The sequence below is a fragment of the Ammospiza nelsoni genome, chromosome Z (assembly GCF_027579445.1).
Source record: "Ammospiza nelsoni isolate bAmmNel1 chromosome Z, bAmmNel1.pri, whole genome shotgun sequence".
Taxonomy (NCBI): Eukaryota; Metazoa; Chordata; class Aves; order Passeriformes; family Passerellidae; genus Ammospiza; species Ammospiza nelsoni.
This window is the reverse complement of record NC_080669.1, coordinates 56,919,918-56,946,441: the sequence shown is the minus strand read 5'-3', so window position 1 is coordinate 56,946,441 and position 26,524 is coordinate 56,919,918. Positions and strand designations below refer to the sequence as shown.

The 26,524-nt window shown below is 36.5% G+C and overlaps 1 protein-coding gene across 1 annotated transcript in view; it reads right to left on the bottom strand.

Moving 5' to 3' along the window:
• The window catches only part of HCN1 (hyperpolarization activated cyclic nucleotide gated potassium channel 1), a 189,504-nt gene that overhangs the window by 16,688 nt on the left and 146,292 nt on the right, over positions 1–26,524 (bottom strand). Inside the window, exons 5-6 of the mRNA XM_059492479.1 lie at positions 24,144–24,290; positions 3,003–3,243 (exon numbers count right to left, since the gene is read on the bottom strand). Coding sequence (XP_059348462.1) covers positions 3,003–3,243; positions 24,144–24,290 — 388 coding nt within the window. The remainder of the gene's footprint in view (positions 1–3,002; positions 3,244–24,143; positions 24,291–26,524) is intronic.

Here is a 26,524-nt window from a genome sequence, read left to right as displayed (position 1 = left end):
GGTTTCCTATTAAACCAGATCTAAGCCTGTTTTTAATTAAAAAAAAAAGATCAGGCAAGAGAATTTAAATGTTCAACATCAGTCCTCAAACCTCAAGATATTTCCTCTTTTTTTTACTGCAACTTTTGGTTTCATTAATTTCATTCATTTCAACTTTCATTCTCCCAACAGTCTCCATTCAAGTCACTCCCAAATACTCATGATTCTGCCTTGGTTCCTCTTAAATCTTGGCTTTCCCACTAATCTCCAGTTCTCCCACAACTTAAGCGTTGTTGTTTTTTTTTATTGGTAAATTTTTTTACCTAAATTGTTTTCCTGATATAATGTTATTAGCACAGAAATATTTTACATATTAAGAGTTCGGTTTTCCAAATCCAAGGCAGGATGCTGGTGAAACCCTCCACTGTTCTGGAAGTGAGCCTGCAAATCTCTCCAGAGCCAAGGTCCCCAGGTAACTCAGCTCTGGGACATACCCAACAGACAGAAGTTAGCATCTCTGAGCTGGGACAAGGAAGTTTCAAAACACAAGATATTTTAAAAAATTAAAAAATGATCTGTTTAAGTATAGCACCCTGTCACCTGTATGCCCTTTACTTGCTTTTGGGAGCTCAGGTGTTGATACTGATGTATTGTGTCAGACCTGGGAGCTATACAGATCAGTTGTTACAAGTAGCATTTTAAACATAGCGTGAGCTTCGGATTTATCATGTGTCCTTTAAGCAAAAAAGGGGTTATTTGTTTTAGGATTTTAATGCAGCCTTGACTTCCAGTTTATTATTTTATCACTATGCAATATTCCTTGTGTCTGCTTTGGACAGGAAGCTTTACTCAGATTCTGATACACACTTCAGGGAAAGTGGGTATTCTCCAGAGAGATGACAATTTTAGAACTATTTTATATTTTCTCCTTTGAGAATCCCAAACTTTTAAATTCACATATATCTGATTTGCAGCTTGTTTTCTATCTTTTCAGCTGCAGTCATAGAATTATAAAATCATAGAATGGTTTGAGTTATAAGGGACCTTAAGGATCATCTAGTTACGATGCCTTTGCCATTGATGACATTCACTAGATCAGGTTGCTCAGGGCCCAATCCAGACTGACCTTGAACTTATCTGTGGATAGGGCATCCACAGCTCCTCTGATCCAGACAGGTCTTTCTTCTCCCCAGCTGGAGATACACTTCTGGAAATTCGCAATATATGGTGTTTTTCTACAACAGGTCTGAGCTACATCACTCTGGATCTTGGGGCATTTCCTGTCTCCCTGTGCACTTGTCTTTTCTCACCTCTCCTCACCCCTCCATGCCACAGCAGCAGCTATTACCTTCTGTTTGCCCCAGCAGGCTTTGGATGCATTACCACCCATTTTTGCTACACCTGTCTCATCCCAGCTGCAGTTTGGATGAGCAAAAGTGCTTTGGTATGCAGTATAGTAAGTTCCTGTAGTGTCTGGATATTGCAAGTAGCTTATTTTTTTGTCTGCATTCTTGTTAAGAAGGGTAGCAGTTGAATAGGATGAGCTAAATAGTTGTTTGCACTTCAACAACAGGCTGACAGTTATGTAAAATACTTTTATGTGCAATCTCTTCTGATCCTCTGCTAGTTCAGAGGAGTATTATGGCCAGATTCAGCACGCAGGCTCTTGCAAAGACATTTTCATAAACTAGGGCACTGCTAAGCATAGAGGAGACCAAGACCAAGGTTGCTCTGTTTCTTCATCCTCAGCATTTACCTTTTCTTTCTACTTAATCTCCTGTCTTCAGCATCTACAGTTTAATCCTGTGGGATAAGCACAAGACCTCTTTACCAAAGTGCTTCTACAAATACTGGTGATACAAATCACCCTGCAGAGGCTACTTCGAAGTGACAAGGTCTTCTGGCCAGATCAGTAGGAGTTGCTTTAGCGTATTATTCTAAAATGGGATTAGTTAAGTAACTCTATAGCCCAATTGAAATGCTGAGCCCAATTCACTTTTCTTAGCTTCCCCCTACTCTTTACCAACTAAATGGCACTGATTAGGCTGTCAATTGAGCATTTTCTGAAAGGACAGTTATGGCATCATTAATGGAATTCAGCAGCAAATTAATACACTGACCAGCTAACAGTAATTTTCATGAGCAGCAGTGGTACACACACAAATATTCAAGCAGCTTCTGAAAACCAGCCTGCTTGTGAAAGCAGACACCTATTCCATTGCATAAAGATAATTTACAGTCACAGGGAACAATTTTGTATTGTCAATTATTATATGTAAGAAAAGCAATTGCTTTCATCAAGATATACATATTCAGATGCCTTCATCTAAGCAAATAACTATTTTTCATTAGGATTACCAGACTAGTTTAATTAGGATTAAAAGTAATGCATGATTTAATTTTTTTATATTATTTAATAATAATATACATCTGTTAGAGAGCTACCTAGTCAAATAGGAAGTCCAGTTTCTCTTAGTATATATTGTCAGGATAAACACTGATGTGTGCTAAAATTCATTGAAAAAGCACAAATAACATATTAAAATATGAATGAATTGCAAAATATCCCATGTAAAGAATGCTCTTCTATTTATTGTTAATTTTTCAATTCTTACTATGATTTTTACCACCAGATTTATAATTCAAATATTTCATTATCTTTTAAAGATTAATCTTGTCAGTTTTGCCTTTGAAAAGCTATAAAACAACTATGTAAATTATTATATTTTTATTTAAATATATTCTGTTAAATAACAGCGATTTTAATTCAAAATAACTTCAAAATTCTGGAAGGTCATTTTGCATTTGTAACAGCTGTCCTCACAACAGTAATCAGACTCTGAATGTTTTGTTCAGAAACATTTTGCACACTTCACTGCAGTTTGAATAGTCTAGGCAACTCACTCTTAGTTAACTTATTCAAAAGTCTCTTTTAATCTGTTATCTGTATGTATTTTGTTTATCTGTATGTGTTTTGGTTTAGTGTATTCACTCCAGTGTTATCATTCATTTTTTCTACTCACCTCCAAAGTAAGAGCCATCTGTCAGCTTCAGCTCCTTGTTGGATTTGGTGATGACACCAGCAACACCGTGTTGAATGAAATACATCTTCTTACCCACGGCCCCTTCTCGGATAATATAATCTCCAGGCTGGAACACTTCAAATCTCAGTTTGCTTAGCATGGCAGTCACAAAATTTGGGTCTGCATTAGCAAAAAGAGGCATTGTAGCCACCAGCTTCCGACAGTTGAAGTTGACAATCTCCTAAAATGGGAAGGAAACATCATGATAATAATGGTCAGTAAATATGTTCAATATAATGGGCTTTGAAAAAAAGACATTCTGCTTTCTTAATAAAGAATTTCTTTATGCTCATATTGGACTTTTCTGGGTCTCTGTGGTCACTTTATAACATATTTTTATGTGTTTCTAGAGAAGTGATTGAAACAAAAGTGCAGTCTGACTTGTATTTCTAAGGTTAAAAGTTGTCTTCCTTTGGTGACTTTTCACATGTTATTTATTATTCCCATTGGAGTTTAAGAGGACAATGTGAGAGAAAGGTAAAAATTACATAGGAATGACACTGCTTGACAACCAGACTGGCTGTTGCAATAACTATATTAAGTGATGAAATTATGCAAGCCCTATGTTTCCAAAAATTACACCATCTTTCTGTTTTGAACATATCTAGTGGTAATATAAATATATAGTACATTAGATAGTTGAAATCAACAGGAAAATTTCCTGCACCTTTTCTAATTAATTTTGTAAACACAGAAACATACATTTCTGCCTGTTAAAAAGATGTGTATAAAGTAGGCCCCTAAATGCAGAAAGCACTACTATTCTCCTAGGGCTTTAAGGATTTCTCCTACCAAGAAGAAACTGCATTTATTTTTACAGAGCACACTGTAAGCTCATCTGCATGAAAAGATTAGTACCAAAAAAAGCTGATAATGTCATACTTGCTTTAAATAAATAAAAAGAAAACAAAACCATAGGAATAATTTATGAAATATTTTCAAGCTCATTCTTGCAGACCTTACATTGTCTTGGGAAATGAACACGGTCAGTTGCCATTACAGATTTAACATTGTATTGAAAATCTGAGACTAATCAATATTGCACACTGAGAATGGCTCAGGCAGGCAACATCTACTGAGGTAGCAAACCCAACATGACAGGAAGAGCAAATATAATCATCTGTATATAAATGCAGACAGAGCAAATAAAAGAAAAATACAGCCAGCAGTCACTTAACTGCTTGCAAAACTAAATATGCCTTTATTGTCTGTGGAGTGCCCCTAGCATTTCTTAAATACTTCAAGAATGATGTAAAGGACGCAGTCCACCTACCAGTGCTCTCACTCCCATGACTGCATTCCTGCTGAAAGTGGCTCTTCCAACTTCCCATGCATCTGCTGTCTCATATATCCCATATATGCCATGCAGAACAACCCTGAGCATGAAGCTCAGATAGAATTATCCAGGGATCACACAAATTCTTTTCCTCTCCCTGTCCCACAATATAATAACCTGCTTGTAGACGTGTTGGGGAAGTTCAAGTAATTTCACACCATAAGCAACAAAACCATAGTGGGTTCTTCAAATCAGTTCCCTTGCATCTGGGAAAGATGTAGAAATTCCCCTCTGAAGGGAAGACATTTGTTACTGAGGCAACTAACAGGCAAGTGCATTAAGAGTGAGAAGAGTGAAGAAACAACCACCTTTCCCTGAGCAATCAACATCCTTTCCAAATAAATCTAGTGGGACTTAGAAAAGTAAATTTGAACAAAATGTCTCACTACAAACTAGTGAGCACCATACAAACTAGTTTCCCATGTAAAAAAAACATGGTAAATTTGATGCAGGACGTCTTGTGTTTGCCTGAATCCAAAAATTATTGCAAGTAGCAGCACGTGGACTGCCATATTGGTGACATTCAAATCTGTGAATACTGCTGAGTCAGTAGGTTAAGAAGGGCAATGCCAAGATACCCTCTAAGTATATTTTTTATGAGGCAATAAGTATCATAATGATATTCCAACTGTCTGTCTTTCCAAGGCATGAGGACGAGCTTATTTTTCCTTCTTGTTTAAACTCTACATTTATTAGTAATGCTCCAGCCATCACCTCCCTCCCAAAGGAAAGTTATTTGCTTCTCCAACTGCCAGCAGTGTGGTGGCATCCCATGTGGAGCCCCAGACTACATCCCCTGCTCCCCGTGAGACTGCCTCGCTGCCGTCTCCACTGATGCTGGCAACAGCTATTACTTGTCTTGTCTTGCTCAGGGACTTTTCAGTAGGCTTGCTGCTTGTTTTCTGCTTCTGAAAGTGAATAGCTTGTCTTGCATGCCCAGGAGGCAGAGAAAGGAAATTACTAAAGAAAGCAAAAATTGACTGGAAATTATATAGAAGCTGGTGGGGAAGCACAGAAAAGGCTGGGAGAGTAGAAAGTTCAGCTCCAGTCAAGATTAGGAAGAAAGAGTAAAATAGACTTAGGTGGAGTAGTACTATGAAAGAGAGAATGCGAAAAAACACAAAGAAGGAACAGTAAGACCTAGAAAAAAATAAAGAGAAAAAATAAGAAGGCAGGAATCTTGACTTTAAAAACAGGTTGAGAAATGGAAATTACAGAAAAGTGAGAACACAGGAACACAAAACCTGGAGAATAGGTGTCTGGAGTGAAAGCTGAAAAGTAGGGCAGATGAAGTAAACAAAAGGGAAATTGGAAAAAAAAAGTTATCCCTAACGTATCTTTAGTATAGAGAGGGGAGAATTCAGACCTGGATGAATCCTCTGTGCAGATCCAGTCCTACCCACCCAGAAGGGAATTCATCACATCTTGGGAATCCCAACAAAACATACCTTTGAAAGAGGATTTTCACCCATGGAATCTCATGTCCTCTTATGGCTCAATCTTCTGCCCACTTTTCTGTCACATTATGTAACCTGTATCTGGATATACCCATGTATGCACACACATTATCCTGCTCAGCCTGAGTTGCCTAATGAAGGTACCAACATAGCTACAAAACCACCCTGCTGAGGTAATTTCAGCTGTTATTCCTAGTAATGCATTCATTTTGTTGATTAGTTTTCTGTGAAAGTTTGCACTAAAGTACAAACTTCCCTTATTTAAGATGTTAGAAGGTGGAAAATTACCGAGGGAGAAAGAAATGTGTCATTTTTAAGTGCTTTGTTTTTCTTTAAAGTGTTCTTTTATTTAAATATGAGATCATTCGGAGCAGTAAAATACATTTCCCTGAATCTTAATCACAGGCAGTTCTGCAATTTCAGATTCTTGTGTATTACTTTAAATATCATCCTGGGGAGAAAGAAACAGTAAAGATTATGAAAGTGTTTTATGTAGCTCAGAAGGTACTAGGAGAAAAAGTTCTGAGTTTTAAAAGAAAGGTAACAAAAGAACAAACTGACAAATTAAGAGTTGACATTTTGTATAGAGAAAAATCTTTCGCTCTTATTTTTCTTTTAACTCTTTGGAGCTAGACTGGTGCCCAATATTATATCTTCATTAAATGAGATTTTGGCTCACCTCTACTTAAAGAAAATACCAAAAGAAGCCTGAGGAAAGGATCACAGAAGACAATACCAAATGAAGTTTGAAAAAGGGATTAGGAATGCATTATATAGCTGAAATGGTTAAAGAGCAAGAATGAACCAGACCTAGATAGAGCAAGTCTTGATCTATTCCAATTGCTGGTCTCTTACACAATAATTAAGAGATGCAATGGTCTGTTTTATATAAGAGATTGGTTAGGAAATTACACTGGCTTCTGCTCCTTTGTACTATATTGGATTTATTACTCATCCTGACCTTTCTGGATTTTTTTCCAAACTGATGTTAAAGCATCAGATATTATCGTTTTGTGTGGGTTCGATATTTCTTGATGGCTTCTCTGAAGCATCTCAAGATGTTATAGAAGCAGTCACAAGGCTGTCCCAGCTGTGACTGCAGTTCTCTGATGGCATCTCTAGAATTTTTTAGGACCTCTTTTCCAGAACATTTTTAGATGGATTGTAGTTAGACTGGAAAATCCTGTTGCCTTAAAAAAGGAAAAGTTCTTGAAAGAAGAGTTCTTTACTTTTTTTACTTGCCTGAAAAGTCCTTTACTTTTTCTCAGTAATCCAGTTGAGCTAATAAAAGGTACTACTTCCATCAACAAACTATGTTATTCCTATGTGTAGGCCATTTGGAAAAATGGCTTAGTTAACTTTATTATGGGACTTCTACATACTATTGCAAAAATCTAGTGTATAACTGTAACAGTGCACCTTTTTTTTCCCAAGTGTTCCTTTACATTTTGCTTTAAAAGGATGTGAAATTAAATCAGTCTTAATTTCCTGATCATTGAAAGGAAGAAATCACTTTACTGAGAAAAGTATTTTTTCCCTTAGAAATAACTTGCAAATGAAAAATTACTCACCCATCATTAAGAGAGAACCATAGGCATTATATTTAGGGATTTGGGTTAGTTTGAGCAGGTTAGATATATTTAAGCCCACTTCTAAGGAGCTATATTGTCTATATGTTCATGATTTCCTGTAATTTTTTAACTCATTGGTCAATTACAGTTGAGTTTGGCAGAAAGGAGGCATCTCACTGATACTAAGTTCTCACAGGTTTTATGACAGCAGGCAGTCAGGAGGACTAGGATTAGTATCCCACTGAGGGAATGACTACATCATTATCTAACAACTTGTTAAATGCCAGAAAATCTACATGTGGCAATAGGATGCAATATTCTTCATTTCTGGTGCACCTGAAGTTGTTCAAATTGCTTTGACACATTCTGTTTTATCATCTCTACAGAGTGTGTGACTTAAAAATAAATTTTGCTCAGAGGCCTTTCATGTAAGTAAAAACAACTACGTAAATTTTTTTTCTCTTTGAATGGGATTGCCTCAACTTTCCATTTTTCAATTACACTGATAAGTTTCAACATAGAGACTCTGCTTAAATTTTACTTTTAAACATGGTAACTCTTCACCAGTATGTCTAGAATTGTGTCAAGAAACACTATTCTTTTTCCTTCAGGATTTGGTATTTTGTCATTTTGTCAATAGAACTGGATATTCCTTGTGTCTGTTTTAGAAGCCTGTGTAGCCCCTGTCGTTACATATTTTAAAGCCCAAGAATACTCTGGTCTGAGGTACCAACCTATCTGACCCAAAGACAAAGCACAAAACCTGAAAAAAGCCTTTGATCTCTAGGGCAAAGAGAGTCCATGGAATCTCAATTGCCTTGAAAACCAGCGACCAGCCTGTCTATTTCATTTTCAAGGCCCTCCAGCTCCCAAGAGTCCCAGTATATACCTGGAAACAGCATATCCAAATGCAGAAAATTTGCCATCCAGCTGTGAGATAAACAGGCACAATGAAGGAAGGAATGCATAGGCATTGCAGAAAAACAATGAATGAAATTCTGATCCTACCAAGACTGACAGGACTGAGTTAAAGCAGGATTTTTTTTTCTGTCTAGCTCTTTTCAACTGTGATTAAGACAAGTCAGCCCTAAACTGAGCATATGGTAGATGGTATTGCTGTTTTCGAATAGAAAGGAATCTTTTTTATGCATTTGCAATCAGGAGGGATAAAGATTTGACCAATTATATTTTCTTGGCTTAGTTGATTAAATGTTGGCCTTCTGCATACTTTTCTGTCATTCCCTTCTTGATTAGAATTTTCTATTCAACTCTTTATATGCATTTTTTAGGCTTCAGTATTATTATTGCATTAAATTCAAATGCAGACAGAATAATCCTTTTGAGGCAATATGGTTCAACCAAACCTCCAATAAAGGCACTCTGATGAAAGATATCCATCTTTTTCCCAGTGTGTTAATTGATTTAATGGAGCTTAAGAGAAAGCAGTCTTGTGCATCTCAAGCTCCTCTTCGGATTGTCCATTATATTTGGAAGATTAGAAAAGAGAAAAATAAAGAAAAAAGACACTACCCACTTTTTCATTCATCCAACTGCTTATCCATTTTCTAACTGTTTTTAAAAGGAATTCAGCTTTCATCTTCTTCAATGTTCTGATATATTAAATGCTGCTTAAGTTTGTTTTCCAGCTGGAAAAAGGACAAAAGGCTTTAAAATGGGAGCAGCAACACAGCCAATGTTTTAAGGAAGCCTGTAAAAGAGAGATAGCCAGTCTAATTTCAAAAGCCTAAGAAGTCCTGATAATTGAGATAAGTACTTAAAGTTTGGTCCATTTGACCAGTCTCTACTTCTTGAAGGTTTTACCCTTTAAACTATTCTGCTGAACAAATTTTTTCTGTATATGCTTTTTGGAAAAAACACCCACAGTTTATTAAAGAAGGTCATGTGGAATTAGTGCTTTACCATAACAGCAGTTGCTTTAGAGACTTTTCTGTCTTATTAACTGAATAAATAAGCTGCAATTTTCAAAAGTATTTAACAATCACTATTTCAGTTTTTTGCCCCTGAGTAACTAAATATCTTCCTTCCCATTTGTATGTGTGTACACTGGAATGTTGTACTTGTTAATCCTATACAGTATTTAAAAAATAATATCAGGGGGGTGTTAATTAAGGCTGAAATCTTTGTTTATCAGGAATTTTAAATATTGAAGTTGCCCATTAAGCCAATGCGAATACAGATTTAAACTCATGTACTTTAACACTGCAGCAGAAAATGAATACTAAGGGATATGAAGTTGAAAAACTCCTACCTGTTGGTATCCTGTTGGTATCCATATGACTATCCATACTTTGCGTTAGTGCATGGAAAAGTGGCACAAGTTAGATTTCATGTTTGCTTCACAATGAATGAAGCAACTTTCATGTTTTCCTAAACATCACTTTTAGTGATTAAGAAAGAGGAGAAATTTCTGCTAATAATCACAAAATTCTGTCCAGTTTGCTTGCTCACTGCAGCACTGCTTCTCCATGCCTTTGGAGCCTCCAGTCACCTCTTCCAGCTGGTGAACTGATTTAATGGTTCTGGAAACCATTTCCACTACTATGCCTTTGTATTAAAACTCCACTTGCCATCACCAATCAATATCCTTCAGTTTACCTTCTATGTCATCTGTGTGGCAGCTACTACTTTTTGATACTACATACTAAAAAAAAAATAGTTCAATTCTACTTACAGCTTTGCTCAATGAAGACTACCTCCAGTATCCACCAAAGTTAGTAAGATTTTATCTGATCACCACAAGAAAAGGGGGTTTGTTTTAGAATAGTGCTGGAAAGAGTGCTGCTGTTCTCAGGACCGTGCTTGATTCACCTGATAGCAAGGTAAAGTAATTGTGCTTGAGAGAAAGAAAAAGAGGACACAGTGGAGTTTCACAAAGGCAGCCTGAATTACATTTGTGTAAATTATTTGGTAAAATATATTGATTGGGGTGCTTTATTCTTTAAAACACACAGTTAGAATGCAGGCCAGCCTGAAGAGTTTCTCTCACTTGAGAAAAGGAATGCCATGCATAGAATAACTTGTGGATGAAAGCAGGGAGGAAGAAATCTGTGTTTAAAGCTATCAGGGGTGACTGGGGGCTAAAACAAAGTTTGAAGCAAGGATTTGGGCAGTGGGAAAACATAAATATGCCTTAAAAGAAATGGAAAGCTATGGTGTGGGTACAATTTTTTTTGTGTTATTTCTGATTTGCTCTTGTTTGTTCAAGATCAGAAATGGAAGCTGTGAATGCATCCATTAATGTGTGCTCTGAAACAGGCAAGTAATTCCTTCTGCCATTCCAACTCTGCCTTTGTCCTCTCCTCCCTTCTTCTGTCCTCCATGTACTGCAACCTAGATGGCCAAAACTGAGCAAGAACACAGTTCCCAAGAGAAGGTTCTTTATCTACACCCTATGTGTATGGTTTAGTTGACACAGTAGCAACAACAATCAGGAAAACAGTTATTTAAAAATCAGTAGTGACTTTTTCACTGAGTTATTTTACAGCTCTTGAGCAGCTCTGGATGAAAAATACTGTTATCTTGTTAATTGCTAGGTTAACACTTACTCTTCTTCTAATGAATTAAAAGCCTATTGGTTCAAAGGCTCTCTCTATAAATTTATTAAGTGGCTTAAATTAAGTCTTACTGATTATACTGGATAAATCCAAGTTAGCTGAACTTGAAATATCCACTCTGAAATTATGTTTAGTGTTTTTAAGTACATTTCAGTTTGCATCTAATTTGATTAGTAACTACTCAATAAAGGCCTACATTATATTATGTGCAAGAAATATTAAAGTCTTAACTCTACCTAACACACAAAATTTAGACATTGTTAGACCATGTATATTCCACATTTTAAAGTGAGAAAAAGATATTTTATAATGAATGAGAATTATTTAGGTTTCTTAGATAAATGTGTGACAGGACTCTGAATGCTTGCATGTATACGTGCTAGAATATTTACAATGCCAGCTAGAGAGGTACACAGCTATATATAACAGAAGGATATAAAAAGAAAGATAAGGAGGATGCACAATCCCTTTCTAATTCTGAACTCGGCCTTCGTCACTGCTTTGCAATGTAAACTGGGGCAAGCTAATTGTAATACCATTTGAATTTGCCTTCTAAAGGAAACGGCTGGCAAAGATGCTGGAGTGGTATCAGGCGCAAAGGCTCAGTGATCTTATGTTGTGAGTAGCAACTTGCAATACAGGTGTAAGAAGTCCATGACCCACATTCAGGCCACTGCACCAGAGCTCAAGCATGCAGAAGTAGAAAAATACTGAAAGTGCTGATTTTAGAGACCTGCTTTACAGTGAAACATGAGGATGATGCTCATTTGTAAGGATGAGACATAGAGAGCTGGCTCCAGAAAAGTTATCAGCAGGTCATAAAAATGGAGATGAATTTTCTGGGAATAATTTAGCAGAGTGTCAGCCAGACAGCCCTCAAGACAGAATTTGCTTGAGAGTACCACTTTGGCTAATATTGGTAGCTGCAGGGAAAAGAGATGAATAAATTGCAAGGGAGTTGTAAAGAGTGGAAAAAATTTGAGGAGGGCAAATGGTGACAGCAGAAGCAGCCTCAATAGCAGATCATGTGGAGCAAAGAGAAGGAAATCTGGCAGGAGTAGACAAGTCAATGTGTATTAGTAATAACAGCTAGAGTAAAAATAATGCATCAGACTTTAAACATCCAGTGTTTAGTGTGTAGGCAGACACACTAAATAATGGCATGGCATCTGAGTAACAGAGTCACTTTACAACTAGGAGCCAAATCACAGTCAAGACTTGACATATCAAGGATGCACCAGGACATCTTCAGCATTTTTACATTCTGAAAACTCTTATTCTATAGAAAATGGAGAAGAAGCAGCTATGTAAATAATAATAAAAAAAAAACAAAAAAAAAAAAAACCAGGGAAGATGCCTACAGCCTTCTCCTCTCTACATTTACAGCTGTTACTCTGTTTTGCTCTCTGAATGCCATCACTGAGGCCTTAAATACTTGTGCTTGTGCTTCCACTACAGGATTGGACATGCATTAAAAGTGAAGGGGTCGGAAAACAGCAGGGCACTCAGGATCTGCCATTAGCATCTTCCATGAACCCAGGCAGCCATGTTATGCAGTTCTTTATGTAATTTTAATATTCTTTTTCAAAAAAATTTCAGTTCATTTGCTTGCTCAAAGTTTAAAATGTATTTAACTATTAGTAGCATTTAATTAACTTATATGTACAATTTAATTGTTCACTTAGTGAATTAAAGACAGGCTGAGGTTTATTTCCATAAGAAATATATTCCTATAATTTATTCTTCAGAAAGTTCTTCAAATTATCTTTAGACTATATCTTAATCTCTAGTTTTATTAATAAATTTATCTATATTGATTTTATATCATAGGAGGACCCCTAACAATTGTAACAATTCATTTTAAGGTAATACATTATAAATGTAGCCTGGTGCCATAGTAAATAAGTGCTGAGATATATGGCGACAGCAGAAGAAAAGAGACCATATCAGAGTACCTAATGCAATATATGCACTTAGCACTTTGCAAAGGTATCAATAGGGTTAAACACAGCATTCTTCTCACACAGACATCCTGGACATGTGTTTGCATGTATGTGCCAGAGTACATGTATATAGGTGTGTATGTATATGTATGTAGGCATGTATATATGTGTGTATAGCTATATATATATAGATATATATGTATAAACATGTATATACATATATACACATATGCATATATATGTTCTTCCACACATGTATTGGTATGTGTACTGGACATACCACTATGTCTTGTACATTAAATGAAAAAAAAATCAAAGTGTAGCTAATTAATGTGTCCTATTAGAAACTATATTTAAAATTAGATTTAGTTATCTTATTTAGAGGTTGATACAACTCACTAAGAGTGTGTGCTTGTATAACCCAAGTTATAATCTCCAAGCAAAGAGGTGAGAGGAAAGAAGATTCTGCTCCAAGTCCCAATTATGTTCTTTGGAAATGAAATGTCCTGATGTTCTATATTCTGCAAGGACACATGATCTGTATCTATTTTCAGTGAACATCTTCTCACATGGTGGCCTAAAAATAGGCCAGCCATGAACTTTAAATAATGGCTCAGGAAGGGCATTAACCTCTTTCTCACATTCTAAGTTTGTCCCATTGCTCTACGTATCAATATTATGAAGAACGTATCTGGTATTAAGAGAATGACAAAGCAAGCTACATACACTCCATTTCTGCTCCTCTACAGATGCCTTTGCCTCTTAATTCCCTTCAAGGTCTGTTATATAAATTAAGCTGTCCACACGCAATACTGACAGCATTTCTCTTCCTCTACGAGTGAACCTGTTTTCCGCCAGGTGTTAAAAAGCATAAACTATTTCATTTCCAACCCTGCAGGGTGGAAGACTTTCTAGTCTTAGTGAAAACTTGCATTTTCATAAATACACAAGTGTTTATTCAATGTGTGGCAATGATTGGTACATTGAGTTTCTGGATTTTTGTTTTGGGGATTGTGGATATCTGTATTACCTGCATTTCCCAAATACTCTCTTACAACTCCCATAGTATAATGCAAAGTTTTCAAATGTTTCTCAATAATTCTGCTCTTTTCTTACTTTTTTAATAGACACAAATACATTGTTGCTTCCTGATTTTCAACTTAGTAAAAGAAAAAATTCTCACTATGAAGTAAACTTCATTTTTTAATACATGTAAGGGATATTAATGACATTACAAAAATAATACTTTCAGTTGCACAGTGATCTAGTGACAGCCATACAGGCTAAAGTGAAAACTGCTAATTACAAAGAATGTGGCTTTTCTTTAAATTGATACCACACAGGTGGTTTATTTTATCTACAGAATATTTCAGTAGTGTAGCAATCATCCCATTGCTTCAGTGAGTGCACAAACATGCAATGATCACTTCACAAATTTGCAACTGTTCATGTTTTAGGGTACCTCATTTGTATCCTTTCAACCAAGCATGGATTTTTTTTTTGCATTTCACAAGCGAGGGAAAGGAAAAATTGATTTATTGAGAAGAAAATTAACACAGACTCCACAGAACAAGCTAGGAGATGAAAATCCTTTTCAAGGAATTCCTTGCCTGTCAGTGCTCTACTACTACCAAGGCTGTCTTAGGATCCAGTGCCATTACTGAGCCAGCACTGTGAAAAGGTATTGTGAAAGAGGCGGTGGGGACAGATAAAAATATTGCCTTGAACTCAGTCCAGGAGCTACCAGGAAGTCTGTACCTGTACTCACAGTGTCAGACACCACATTTTGCTCCAGCTTTTAATTTCACTCATCTCTGAGATTCTCATTAATCACTACAAGTATCATATATTAAGTTCTTTCAGCGTTAGACACTATCTTTAAATGAAACAACTGTAATTCAACACCTTGTGCATCCATATCTATGCTATATTTAATTATCTGTCTATTTATAATAATTTCAAAAATTTTAATTCTATTTTCATTTCTATTTAATCCTTTACATAGAAATGATTCATCAAAAGAGATTAGATTTTCAAAAGATTATTCCGGATCTGTAAAGGAGACTCCAGATTTTCATCATGTATCAAAAACCATTCTGTGTTTCAACTTTTACTGCAGTAAAATTTCTGGAGAAAAGATTTTAAGCATTTCCTTATTGCATCTTCTAGAGAACAGTTACAATACAAAAGTATAGATTAGGCAGAGTTTTGTGCAGGTTTCAAAGTAATGTACAACTTTTTTTGCTCAAGTAGCACTAGGATGGAAGTAAAACAAGGATTTAGGATTGCCTTGAGGTGCAAAATTAAACTTGGATTATCTCCCACAGCTATAACTAGGTTAACCTTCCTAAATCATTGGTTTATCAACAGGAAATTACATTCATAAATGTACCTTCAAAACAGATCTGGTGCTCTGTTGTTTTTTGCTCTCCTTGTCTTTGCCTTTGAGATCACATGCTTTTAAAAGGCAACTACAGATTTATACATGGAAAGTGCTGTGTACCCTTCTGTATGCTGTTACTACTATAATGTGCAACTGAGTGCATAAAAATAGGCACATGCATTTGCTTCTGCATCAAACAGTTCATGGCATATTTATTTCCTCTTGCTGGAGGTGAGTCACAACTCTGATCTTTGTGATGACTTTCATGGACAGTGGCACATTAAAAGTGTGCCCCCTCAACACCGAACCTTTGGTATTTAATGCCCCTCACAGCATTTTTTCTGGTTCCAAACAAATTTGCTTCAAAAGCCTTTAGCCTGCTTTCTGAATTTAAATTCCACAATGAAAACTCAAGGAAAAGATGTTCACTTTCAACCACCGCCATTAATGAAATTTACAGGAAAGGGATGGATGTGGGCATGTCTGTACTGTGAATCTCTGTGTTGTTTGAAATATGTTTTCTACTGGAGTCCTGGCTGCATCCTGCCCTCTGCTTTCCCCTTTCACATTCCCATGCTTTCATTATGGAATGCCGTGACTTTGTTTTGCAGAGGTCAATGAAGAAGAAACGGAGAACCCTGGAGTACCAGGGTGCCAGGTCCTAATCTTGAATTAAGAGAAACAATGTAGTTTCCAGCTCTGCATCAAGAATTTTAATTTACTTATTTTTCATTTATCTTCAGTTATTCTCTAAAGAGTTCAGAGGAACATATTTTAAATTCTGCTGTTTTACTGTAATGAATTAGTAGTCACAATTCAAGGACTAGGGACAATGATCATTTGGTTTTAGCTAAATAAACCAGAATTTCTTCATGTCCTACCAAAAAGGACACCTGTCAAGCCAAAGCAAGCTTAGCATTAAAAGAACATATTTACAAAAGAAGACCTAACTCAGGAGTTATCTGAAGTATGTTACTATTACTATTTTGAACCTCCTAAAAATCAGCAATGCTATCTCTAATTGCAATAGCCTGTTCAGATCTGATAGAAATGAACATGTTGTGGTAGGCTCCAATTTATGGCAATGTCTCTTGGCTTTCACCAGAAACTACAAGAAGATTTAAAAAAAAAGTGCTTGACTCTTTGCATCCACTGCCCCAAGCACCACCTTGGTATCAAGCAGCTGAGCAATTCTTTGGTCTGTTAAAAACTGAGACATGACAGACACTTGGAAGCACGGTCTTGGGCAGAGCAAGGCAGTGGGTGAATTTAGTCTCAGCAGGACAACTGCTATTCTCTCACTGCACTGGACCTGGTGCCCACAAAAACCTTTCTGATTCCGCTCTTCAGATGCCTGAACAGCACAGGAGCACACACAGACTGGATTTACTTTTCTGTAACAGGATTTTACCTCTCTCACAGCATCCAGTTTGCATCTAAATAGTTTGGAACTTTTATGAAACTGCTTGCCTCGCTTTATATGAAAGACAACTGCTGCACTAAGAATCAGGCCTTTATTTGGATTAGTATATTTGCAGAACTCATGAAAGAACTGTCATGTCTGAAATATTTATTAAACAATTACAACAAAGGAGTCTTGTAGGTGCAGTAACATGACTGTTCAAAATCATAACTACTGAGAAGTACTGTGTATTATTTTCTGTGCTATCGGAAGCAATTAGATCTGGGACTTGTCAAAGCACGTCTCAGCTCAGGATGGATTTGCTAATAAAGCATGTCAAACACCAATAGGACCATGATCTAAGTTTCCTGAACATGGGGAACAGCAGTGGAAGTGGCTGACAATTTCACTGCAGCATGTACACCATGAATGTGCATACATCAAAGGGCAAACACTCCCCAGAGCTCAACAAATCAAACCACATTGTCTTAGGTCTCTGGAAAACAGCTTTGAGTGTGCACACCATTTGTTACCATGTCACACCTGTGGAGGAAAATCATCTTAAAACACAATAATCCAATCACCACCTGGTGATTGTCTGCCCATTTCCACATTAAAATGGCCATTTGCTACTATTTCCAGTTTTAAAAACTTCAGTATAGTTCCTTCTAAGAACTTTTCTTTCAGCCTTGTATACTTGGACTGCAATTTAGACATAATTTACACGGATATTTGAAAACCACCAATTTTCTTTTTCAGCATTAGCCAAATAAATCATGCTGTGGTATATCAGCATGTATTCTGCAAGACTGACAGGCTGCATAATTCATTCATGATTCAGTACTCCAGAATATGGACTACAGTTATACTTTATCTGCACCTCTGATAAAAACAAACAAACAAACAAACAAACAAACAAACAAACCACCCCCCCTTTAATTCACTAATTAAAGATAAGGAGATATTTAAGTGACTTCCAATGTGACTACCTCTATAATAAGGATACATTTTTTTAGTTCCTCTCTTTAAGCTTTGTACAAAGGATCATTTCATTTTAAAATGCAGAAAAATACAGTGGATTGCAGTGAACCAGTTACCTGTTTTTATGAGATAAATTCATGGACCTAAGTTGTAATGGAATCAAAATCTCCAAATTCAAATATTTCTATCATACTTTTTTTTTTAAATTTAAAAAAAAAGCTACCATTATTTTAATAATTGAAAGTTCAATCACAGCCCATTTTGGCCTTATATTATTACTATGGAGATGCTTCATCTTTTGTGCACAGGACTATAGTATAGTCTAAATAAGAATACATTGCTTAGTGATTTCTAAAGATAATTACTAAATAAAAAGAAAGATATTAAAAAAGAGATAAATTTTAATAGGAAAAAGGAGAAGGACAACAATTAAGAAAGAACAATTAAGAAAGGTTACCAAATTGCTAATTTTAAAACTGACTTTAAACGCACAAAATATTTCTCTACAAAAATACCTAATTTGTTTACAAGTAACAAACCATCTGGTTTGGGTCCAATTTTCATTTAGATACAATATAAATTATAAATCCAGTAATGGAAGCTTTCCTTCACTTTCTTGTGAGAGTACATTTCTTACAAGAACTGTCACAAAATGCCACTCCTAATGCAGCACTAAGAGGTTTCTCGGAACCCGACACATGATTCATTAGGCTGTCATAGGTACCACAATGTACCTACATTCACTATCCCCACAGGAACAACAAAGGTCAAGGACTTCACAAAGGTCTGCTCAGTTCCAGAAACAGCACCATGTAAAGGTAGAGCAGCTTGTTAAAAAGAAACTACAAGAAGCTTGTTATGGTCTGGTTGGAAGTTACTGGTGGGGAGCAATATTAAGTGATACACCTAAATAAATGCATGAAATAATGTATTTGTTACCACTTAGAGTTAGTTTTTACCATTACAATTTAAAAGAAAAAGTAAACTCAATGTTTGGCAGTGATTAAAAAGCAAATCGATGTTAGGAATTACTTGCATTATTATAGCATCAGTATTCTTGCTGCAGAACTGATGCTTTCACCTCTAAAAGACTATAGTAGACCCAGGGAAAAATAATGAAAATGGCAAGAAGAATGATCTAGCGTCCATGCAAGAAAGAATTTACATTTAAAAACTACAGTTTAAGGATGTTATCCCAAAACTATAAAATCATTACTGGCATGCAAAGAGTCAGTAAAAATTGACTGTATTATATCATTTTTGCTACAAGAATTAATGGCCATCTAAACAAAAAAATATTTGGAGCCATTTTCAATTCCAAAAGAAGGTGGTGGTTTCTTATGCAGGAGGGGTCAGGTCTGTGCTCTTTGACAAAGGATGGTGTAGCTGCAGAGAGTACTTAGAATAAAGAATGCAAATAAGTAATTGGAAGAGATGTGTATTAAGGATTACCCAGTACTGAACCTGAAAATACTGAAACCCTCCACCTGAAAATACAGAGAGTCTGGGAGAGTCATTAAGGGACACACCACTTTCCCTGTTCTTGTTCTTTCATGGGCATGCACCCACAGCCACTGCTGGCAAGACTGATGGCTTAAACAAAGGCCAGAGCTGAGTCACTTTGACTTATACTCAGTTACAAGATGGAACTAGCAATGTATATGTATTTCAACTTTTATAACTCAGGCGTTCTTTTGAAATATATTTCTCTTAGGAGCATTTGAGTTTTTTAGCTTCTTGTCTGTTGAGTCTCCATTTCATGTAATGACAATTACAAAGAACACTTTGGGATTAAGGTCTCCTGAGGCCAAAGGATATTCTTACCTTGTAGAAGGTAAGAATTACAAGTTTAAAAAATGTGAAGTTTGATAACTCAGCCTGCTGAAGAGCTAGAGATGATATTTATATAAGGACAACAAGCTAATTGTTTCTACTTATTGACTCAAGAAATGAGGGAGAGAGACACTTAACTGGAATTGCTATTAAAGACAGAATTTATTTCACATGTCAATTGCTGTTAGAAAATGCAGTCTTTTTCCTAAGCTAGTCAGCTATGTTTTCTTTACTGTGAGAGCATGTGTGTGTGGGTGGTGTGTGCAGACAGAGCCTGATTATTATCTTAGACTTGTTGCAGAACTTGTATGGAGCAACAGATAGGTTGGATGAATCCAACACTGCATGGCATCGAAGAAGAAATTTAAAATCTGTCATCTCTACCAAAATTGTAACTTCCAGGAGTCTCTTGATTATCCTGTTCTTGAGAAGAGTGGACACTTATTATCAGATAAGTCTGTCCGTGGAAATGGGGATATGCTTTCAGTTCAAGTGAAATTTCTGAATTTAACAAAAAGAAGCCCTTATTGTTTACTTTTGTCAGAGAGCATGTATCCTTACAAGCAGATATGCACATAGCATATTGCAATTTATGGTTAATTCAGTTTGAGTGTGCAGAGCTGAGATTATCCAATTAATTACATTACTGGTGGACTAATACACCCAAATTGTGCAATTAACTAAACAGGGGAGAATATAGAGCTTTTCAGTCTCATAAATGTAGTCTTAGTTCCCAGCCATTGAATGCAATATCTTTGATAATACTAGATTACCCTTGAAGGATACAGGTCAGGAACCAGTTGCTTTACTCAGCTTTGAAGTACTCACACAGAGCCTTGTACAGTTTAAAAAGGTTCAGGATTCCTTTTCCCCTTTTTTTCAATGAAGCCTTGTTAATTGCCCACAATAAGCATGACTCTATTATCCAACCAAGCTAGGCACTCACACACATGCATCAAATCTTTTCTCAGATTTTCATTATTTTAATCATCCAATCCACCATGTATGTTCCATGCATATTGTTCACAAGCTCATTAAAATGAACATTCATCCTCTTTTACAAGTCTTAACCTCTGCTATCAAGGCAGATGATTGTCCTGCTCACCTTGAGTCCTGTGTGCTGTTTTGGGTGCCAGAGTATAAAATGACATTGAATTATTAGAGGAGGGTAACAAGGATGGTGAAGGGCCTTGAGGGGAAGCTGAACAGGAGCAGCTGAAGTCACTTGGTCTGTTCAGCCTGGGGGAGACTGAGGGGAGACCCCACTGCAGTTACAACCTCCTTGAGAGGGGAAGAGGAGGAGCAGGCCCTGATCTCTGCTCTGAGTGCCCAGTGACAGGATCCAAGAGAATGGCCTGAAGTTGTGCCAGGGGAGGGTTAGAAAAAGGTTGGCTATTAAAATAGATTTTTTACCCAGAGGGTGTTTGGGCACTGGAACAGCTCCCCAGGGCAGTGGTCACAGCACCAGCCTGACAGAGCTCAAGAAGTGTTTGAACACTCTCAGGCACAGGGTGTGACTCCTGGGGATGGTGCTGTGCAGGGCCAGGGGTTAAATTCCATGACCCTGATGAGTCCCTTCCAACTCAGCATATTCTATGATTATATGATTCTATGATTCTATAAGCACATACAGCTTTATTACTAGCATTGGTCATGTAAGAATTATTTTTACACTAGATTTTTGCAGCTAATTCTATGTACTTTAGCTATTTTTAACGGTTGAATGATCATATTTATATCATGCATAATTACTTTCTTGCTAAAAAAAAACCCAAAATTTTAAAACGTGGACCAAAAAGAAGGTCATCACTCTTAAAGAAAGCATAGCTGTGGAAAATTTCAGCCATACAGTCAATTTGAATGGCTGAGAACAAGAATTAGTGAAAACCCTGCAATTTTTTCATAACATTTTACGATGCTATAATTACTCAGTAGTTAGTATAGTTTCTTTTGTTCTGCTTACTCCAAGTGAGGAAATAATGGTTTCAGATTAATATCTTCATCAGAAGCTAAGTATGTCCTATGGAGACTCTGAATGTTTACTCTCAATTCCAAGTACAGTCAAATGTAGGATTAATTATAACTTAAGAAATGCGCTAAATATTTAGTTTTCAATGATGCATCCAGGGTATTTTTGCTATTACCTATTATGGCCTTGTGCAGCTAATGGCATGTAACATGGTAAAGCCCATCCAATATATGAACAACTGTGTTCCACCTTTAAAAGCCTCCAATTTATTATCCTTTATTTGCATCAAAAAGACACCACCTGCACTACTAAGCTGCATGTACTGAAGTGGTTGCTAAAACAGAATTTGAAACTATTAACTTAAGCAAAATACCTAAGTGATGTTTTCAAGCCACAGTTGATAAGCTGCCTTGAAAATTTGGACAGATTCATTGAGAAACCTGTTCTGGCACTGCCAGTAGCCAATTATTATTTTTTCTCTTTCTTTTTTTTGAGCTTTCTCTGGAACTCTACTGTGTTGTCAGTAGGGTAATGTGCAACCTGATTGTACCTAATTTTTTTGTTATATAATAGAGAGGACAAAGAAGACCTGCTAAGTACAGCATAACTATAGCAAAATCAGAAGCCACTCCTTCCATGAAATTCTATTATTCTTTCATGTTTTTAGGGGCTCATTAATTTTTGAAATTTTACATGCTTGATTTCTCACCTGAAGTGCTTTTTGTTTTTTATGGTTGACCAAATTTGCCTTTCTGCTTCTAAGCTGTTAGAAAAAAAGGAGGGGAAGGGGACAGGGCTAGGGGAGGGAGAGTGGAAGGAAGGAAACAAAAAGGGAGGCAGGAAAAGCTGAAAACACAAGTAATTAGAGTGCCACAATTGCAAATTGCTGATAGTAAAACAGTATTTTGCAATGGAAGGGTATCAGGCTTTACTTTTGGATAAATGCTTTTCTTAGAAGTGGAAACAGATGAAACTGTTTCTGCTGTCAGTGTCTGTACATACTTCTGTTCTCTTAACAAAACACAAGCTCCATACTGGCCAAGATTGATGTTTTTACTCTCACTGTAATCTAGGGATGGTTCCCACACTTCTCCTGTCCCACAAGGCAGATTCCTGCAGTACATTCTCCTCTTGGCATTTCAAAAGCTACTGAGGGGAGGCACGGTGTAAACAGGCCTCCCTGCAGAAGCCAGGGCCCTCTACCTGCACTCCAAAACACTAATTCAAAATATAAAGGAAGGCCTCAGTCCACACCTGTGTGAGGGAATTAAGTAGGTCAAGGATCTGGAACTTAGTCATGGGTTATTAAATTGTTACAACAACCATGGTTGGCCTGATTTTGACTTTAAGCATCTAGCAAAGACCAGCAATTTTGGGCAGCACTCACCATTACCACTTGGCAGTTTGTAGGAGGGAGGCTACTATAAGACTTTCACAACAGAGGTGTGGATAAACTGTGACTTGGCAAGGTTTTGTTTCTTTATGACTATTTTAAACATGGAACTTGATTGAATTTGGCAATGGATTGTATGGCATTCTCCCCTCCCAACAAAGTGCAGGATTCAGTAGTACAGAAAATCCACCACAGACAAAGATTCTCTCTTTATCCCTCAAAACTTGAAAAAAACCCTGACCAACCTTCATCTATCTATCTTTCCAAAAGTACAGATGTCATGCTGTGCTCTGTTGGATGTTATATATATATAATATACACAGCCAAATATACACACACTTATGGACACATAATCAGCACCACTCCTCCAAAAGCAGAGGATATTAGAAGCACTGAAAATTACACAAGTTTCACATACTAGACTGTTCCACCCTTAATTTTCTTGTTTCTTTTTCTCTTTCGCTCTCTTTTTCTTTTTACGGTCTCTTCCCTCTGAGATTTTCAACTTCTTCTTCTCTGGGTTTTTTTCCTCTTCTTTCAGTAGAGGATATCAGCCAACATCCTCGACCAGGTCAGGCATGAGCACAAGCCAACAGAAGACCATCTGATTTCTATTCCCATCAAGGAGCTACTTCTGCTACTGCAAGATCCCACACCAGCAGAGAAAATTCCAATTGCTTCCACACATCACATCACTTAACATAGCAAAGTATAACCCCTAAAAAAGAGATTTTTTTAATGGCTTTGATATATAATATTCCAGCTTCCTCATCTCAAGTAAAGACCACCTTTACCAACAATGCTACTTTAGAAAATGAAAAAAAGCAACCCTCCCTTTGTGGTGACTCTCAGTGGTTTTATCTGTATAGATGTATGGCTAACAAGTAGGGAGAGTAGAAAAAGAATTTCACCCAGGATCATTTTAGTCCAGCTGATCTCTGTTTTAAAAAGTGGCAGAAAAACATGAATTTCAGTCAACAATAAGGGTGTGGTTTTACTCTTTGGCAGATTTTATCCTTTGACATCCTCATGTGGCAGTGATTGACTGACTGGTCCTGAATATAGTGTAGATCTTATTTCTTTGCATCAACCTAGTATAAATTTAAATATCCTGGTCATCCATTGACTATGGTAAAGAAGCTGAAATGCTATAGAAGGTAAAGAGCATTTCAACATAGAAACAGCAGACAAGAAGTTTTTTCCTAGCATGAAGAGCTATTCAAATACTTTAATCTTACCTCCCTTAGAGGATCATTGAGCTCATTCAAAATATTTTCTTCATCAAAGATCTTGCCTTGGTAGCGATGCTCATAGTAATCATGGATCTTCTGGCGCATTTCAGCAGGTAACTTGTGGAATGACATGTACTGTTCCACTTGCTTGTACTGTCAGGATAAAAAAAGGAAGGAGAATTAGAAAAAAGCCTCAAATTCTTGCTATCTAAAAGCACCTACAAAATACAAATTCATTCATGTGTCCACTTAAGCTCTACATATTTTTTAAAGGTAACAATTTTTTCATATATCAGAAAACTCTCACACAAATATTAATTATTGTAATATTACTCACATACAGCATATTTACAAATTACAGAAACTACCTTTGGCAGCAATGCTAATATCCATATGAATATATAAGTTTTAGAAGCCAAACCCTCATACTTCTCATATGTTTCCTAAATTCCCAGCTGTACAGGAGCTGCAAAAATACACCAACACAATTTTTAGCTCGTGCTGTAGACAGGAAAGCTGTACACAGTGTTTAGCCTGTAGCACTGCATTCGGGGAGAGCTGAAGTTGTGAAATTTTAGAAGCTGGCTGTGCTGTATTGCTAAGCAACATATTAATGTTGTGTATGCTTATGAAGTTAAAACCTGTGGAGATAATGAAATAGAAAACATTCCTCAGAAGGGATAAAGAGAAGAAAAAGGTAAACTAGAAAAATATGTGTGGGATCAGGAAACAGAAAATGAGGGAAGAAAAAGATACCAGGATCCAGGAGACCAAGAAGAGCTCACTTCATTTACCCTGTACATTTGGTTTCTTAGTTTTTACTAGTCCTTTGTCCTATATTCTGGGGATTTACCTTTTTTTTTTTTTTAATAGCATAATTTTCAGAAGATGAAGTCCCAAATCAACATACTCATAGTTGTAGTGTACTAAACTACATAATAATCCAAGACCCACAAAAAGGACAAGTTGTCTAAAGTGCAAATGGACCAACCCACCAGAACAAGATTTTTGCTCCTCAGAGCCCCCATCCTGGTTTCTGAAAGGGATAAGGCACTGAGGCAGAGAAGGATAAATCCCTTCTCAGGCTGAAAGGTGAGTTAAAACTTGGCAGAAACTTGATTCACGATGTAAACAGTCTTAATTTATTTTTATTAGTTATTTCATGCTTAATTAGGGAATCTAAACTGTTTCCAACGAAAAAACCAATGAAGTCCTAATTAGGATTGGCATCCCTGTAGAACAATTAAGCAAATGTATAATGTACATGCCCTCTTTTGTGAACTGCAGCATCTATCCTTTAACTTACATAATTGAAGACCGCTCTATCTTCTGGAATTGAAATTAGCTTTTGCTTTGCAAAGTGGCAAAAGATTAGATGAAGCCATGTGTACAACATACATTCCAAAAATACAAGGAAAGTAATTTTGCATGGGATTATTTAACAATGAATATGTTAGGGTGATTTAACCCCTGCACAGCCATTTTGCCCCTCTGCAGTAACAATTCTTCACCCACATATTTTAGATGTGTGATTTAAATTTGCATGCTTGACATTGGTTTCTGATCTGATATGAAGAAATTTATCCATACATTGTGGGTTAGCATTAGACATCATCACTATGGCCCCCAGGGTAGAGGCTGCTCCCCCACACAATCTTATTCACACACAAATGTGCTTAAGTAATGCTAATAACTAACAATCCTTGCTAATAAAAGAAATACATTTATTCTCATGTATATTGCAAGCAAGCTGCACAAGATTTTTATGCCAGAATGACCTTGAAATAGAGAAAATCTGAGCTTCAAGGAAATTGCTTGGGCAGCAATTTTCACTGCTGCCTTTCATTAGCGCTGTTATTTGAATGGGGGCTTTCTCCTGCACTAGCAAGCTATTTTCTTTAAAAAGATTTATGCTTTCACATGAGACTTTTAGGGAAAAAGAAAAAATAAAACTAGTAGGAAAGTACTGCTTATCACTGGCATGTCTCAAAGTGTTTTCAAATTCGTAACATGTAGAATAATAGGCACAGATGAATATTAGCATCCTTTTCTTTAAAAATCTATGAAGAAGTGAAAAGCCTTCCCCAATTCCCCGAAGTTTTTAATCATAGAATATAATACCAAGGTCCCTTCTCATATCTAAATATCTGAGCCTGTGAGTAGGTAGTATACTATCACTAGCTCTTTAATCAGTATTTTCCTAATGTTTCTCAGTGTGTGATTTTGGCTCATTTTCTATATCATTCACTGTTCTACTACTCCCTTTTTGACGTTCTGTTCAAAAACTTTTAACTTGCCCTCTTGTTCAGGAACTGGTATCTCTCATTAACTCAGAGCAAGAAATAATTACTTTTTCAATTCCTCAGAAAAGCAAGTTCATATTGTCA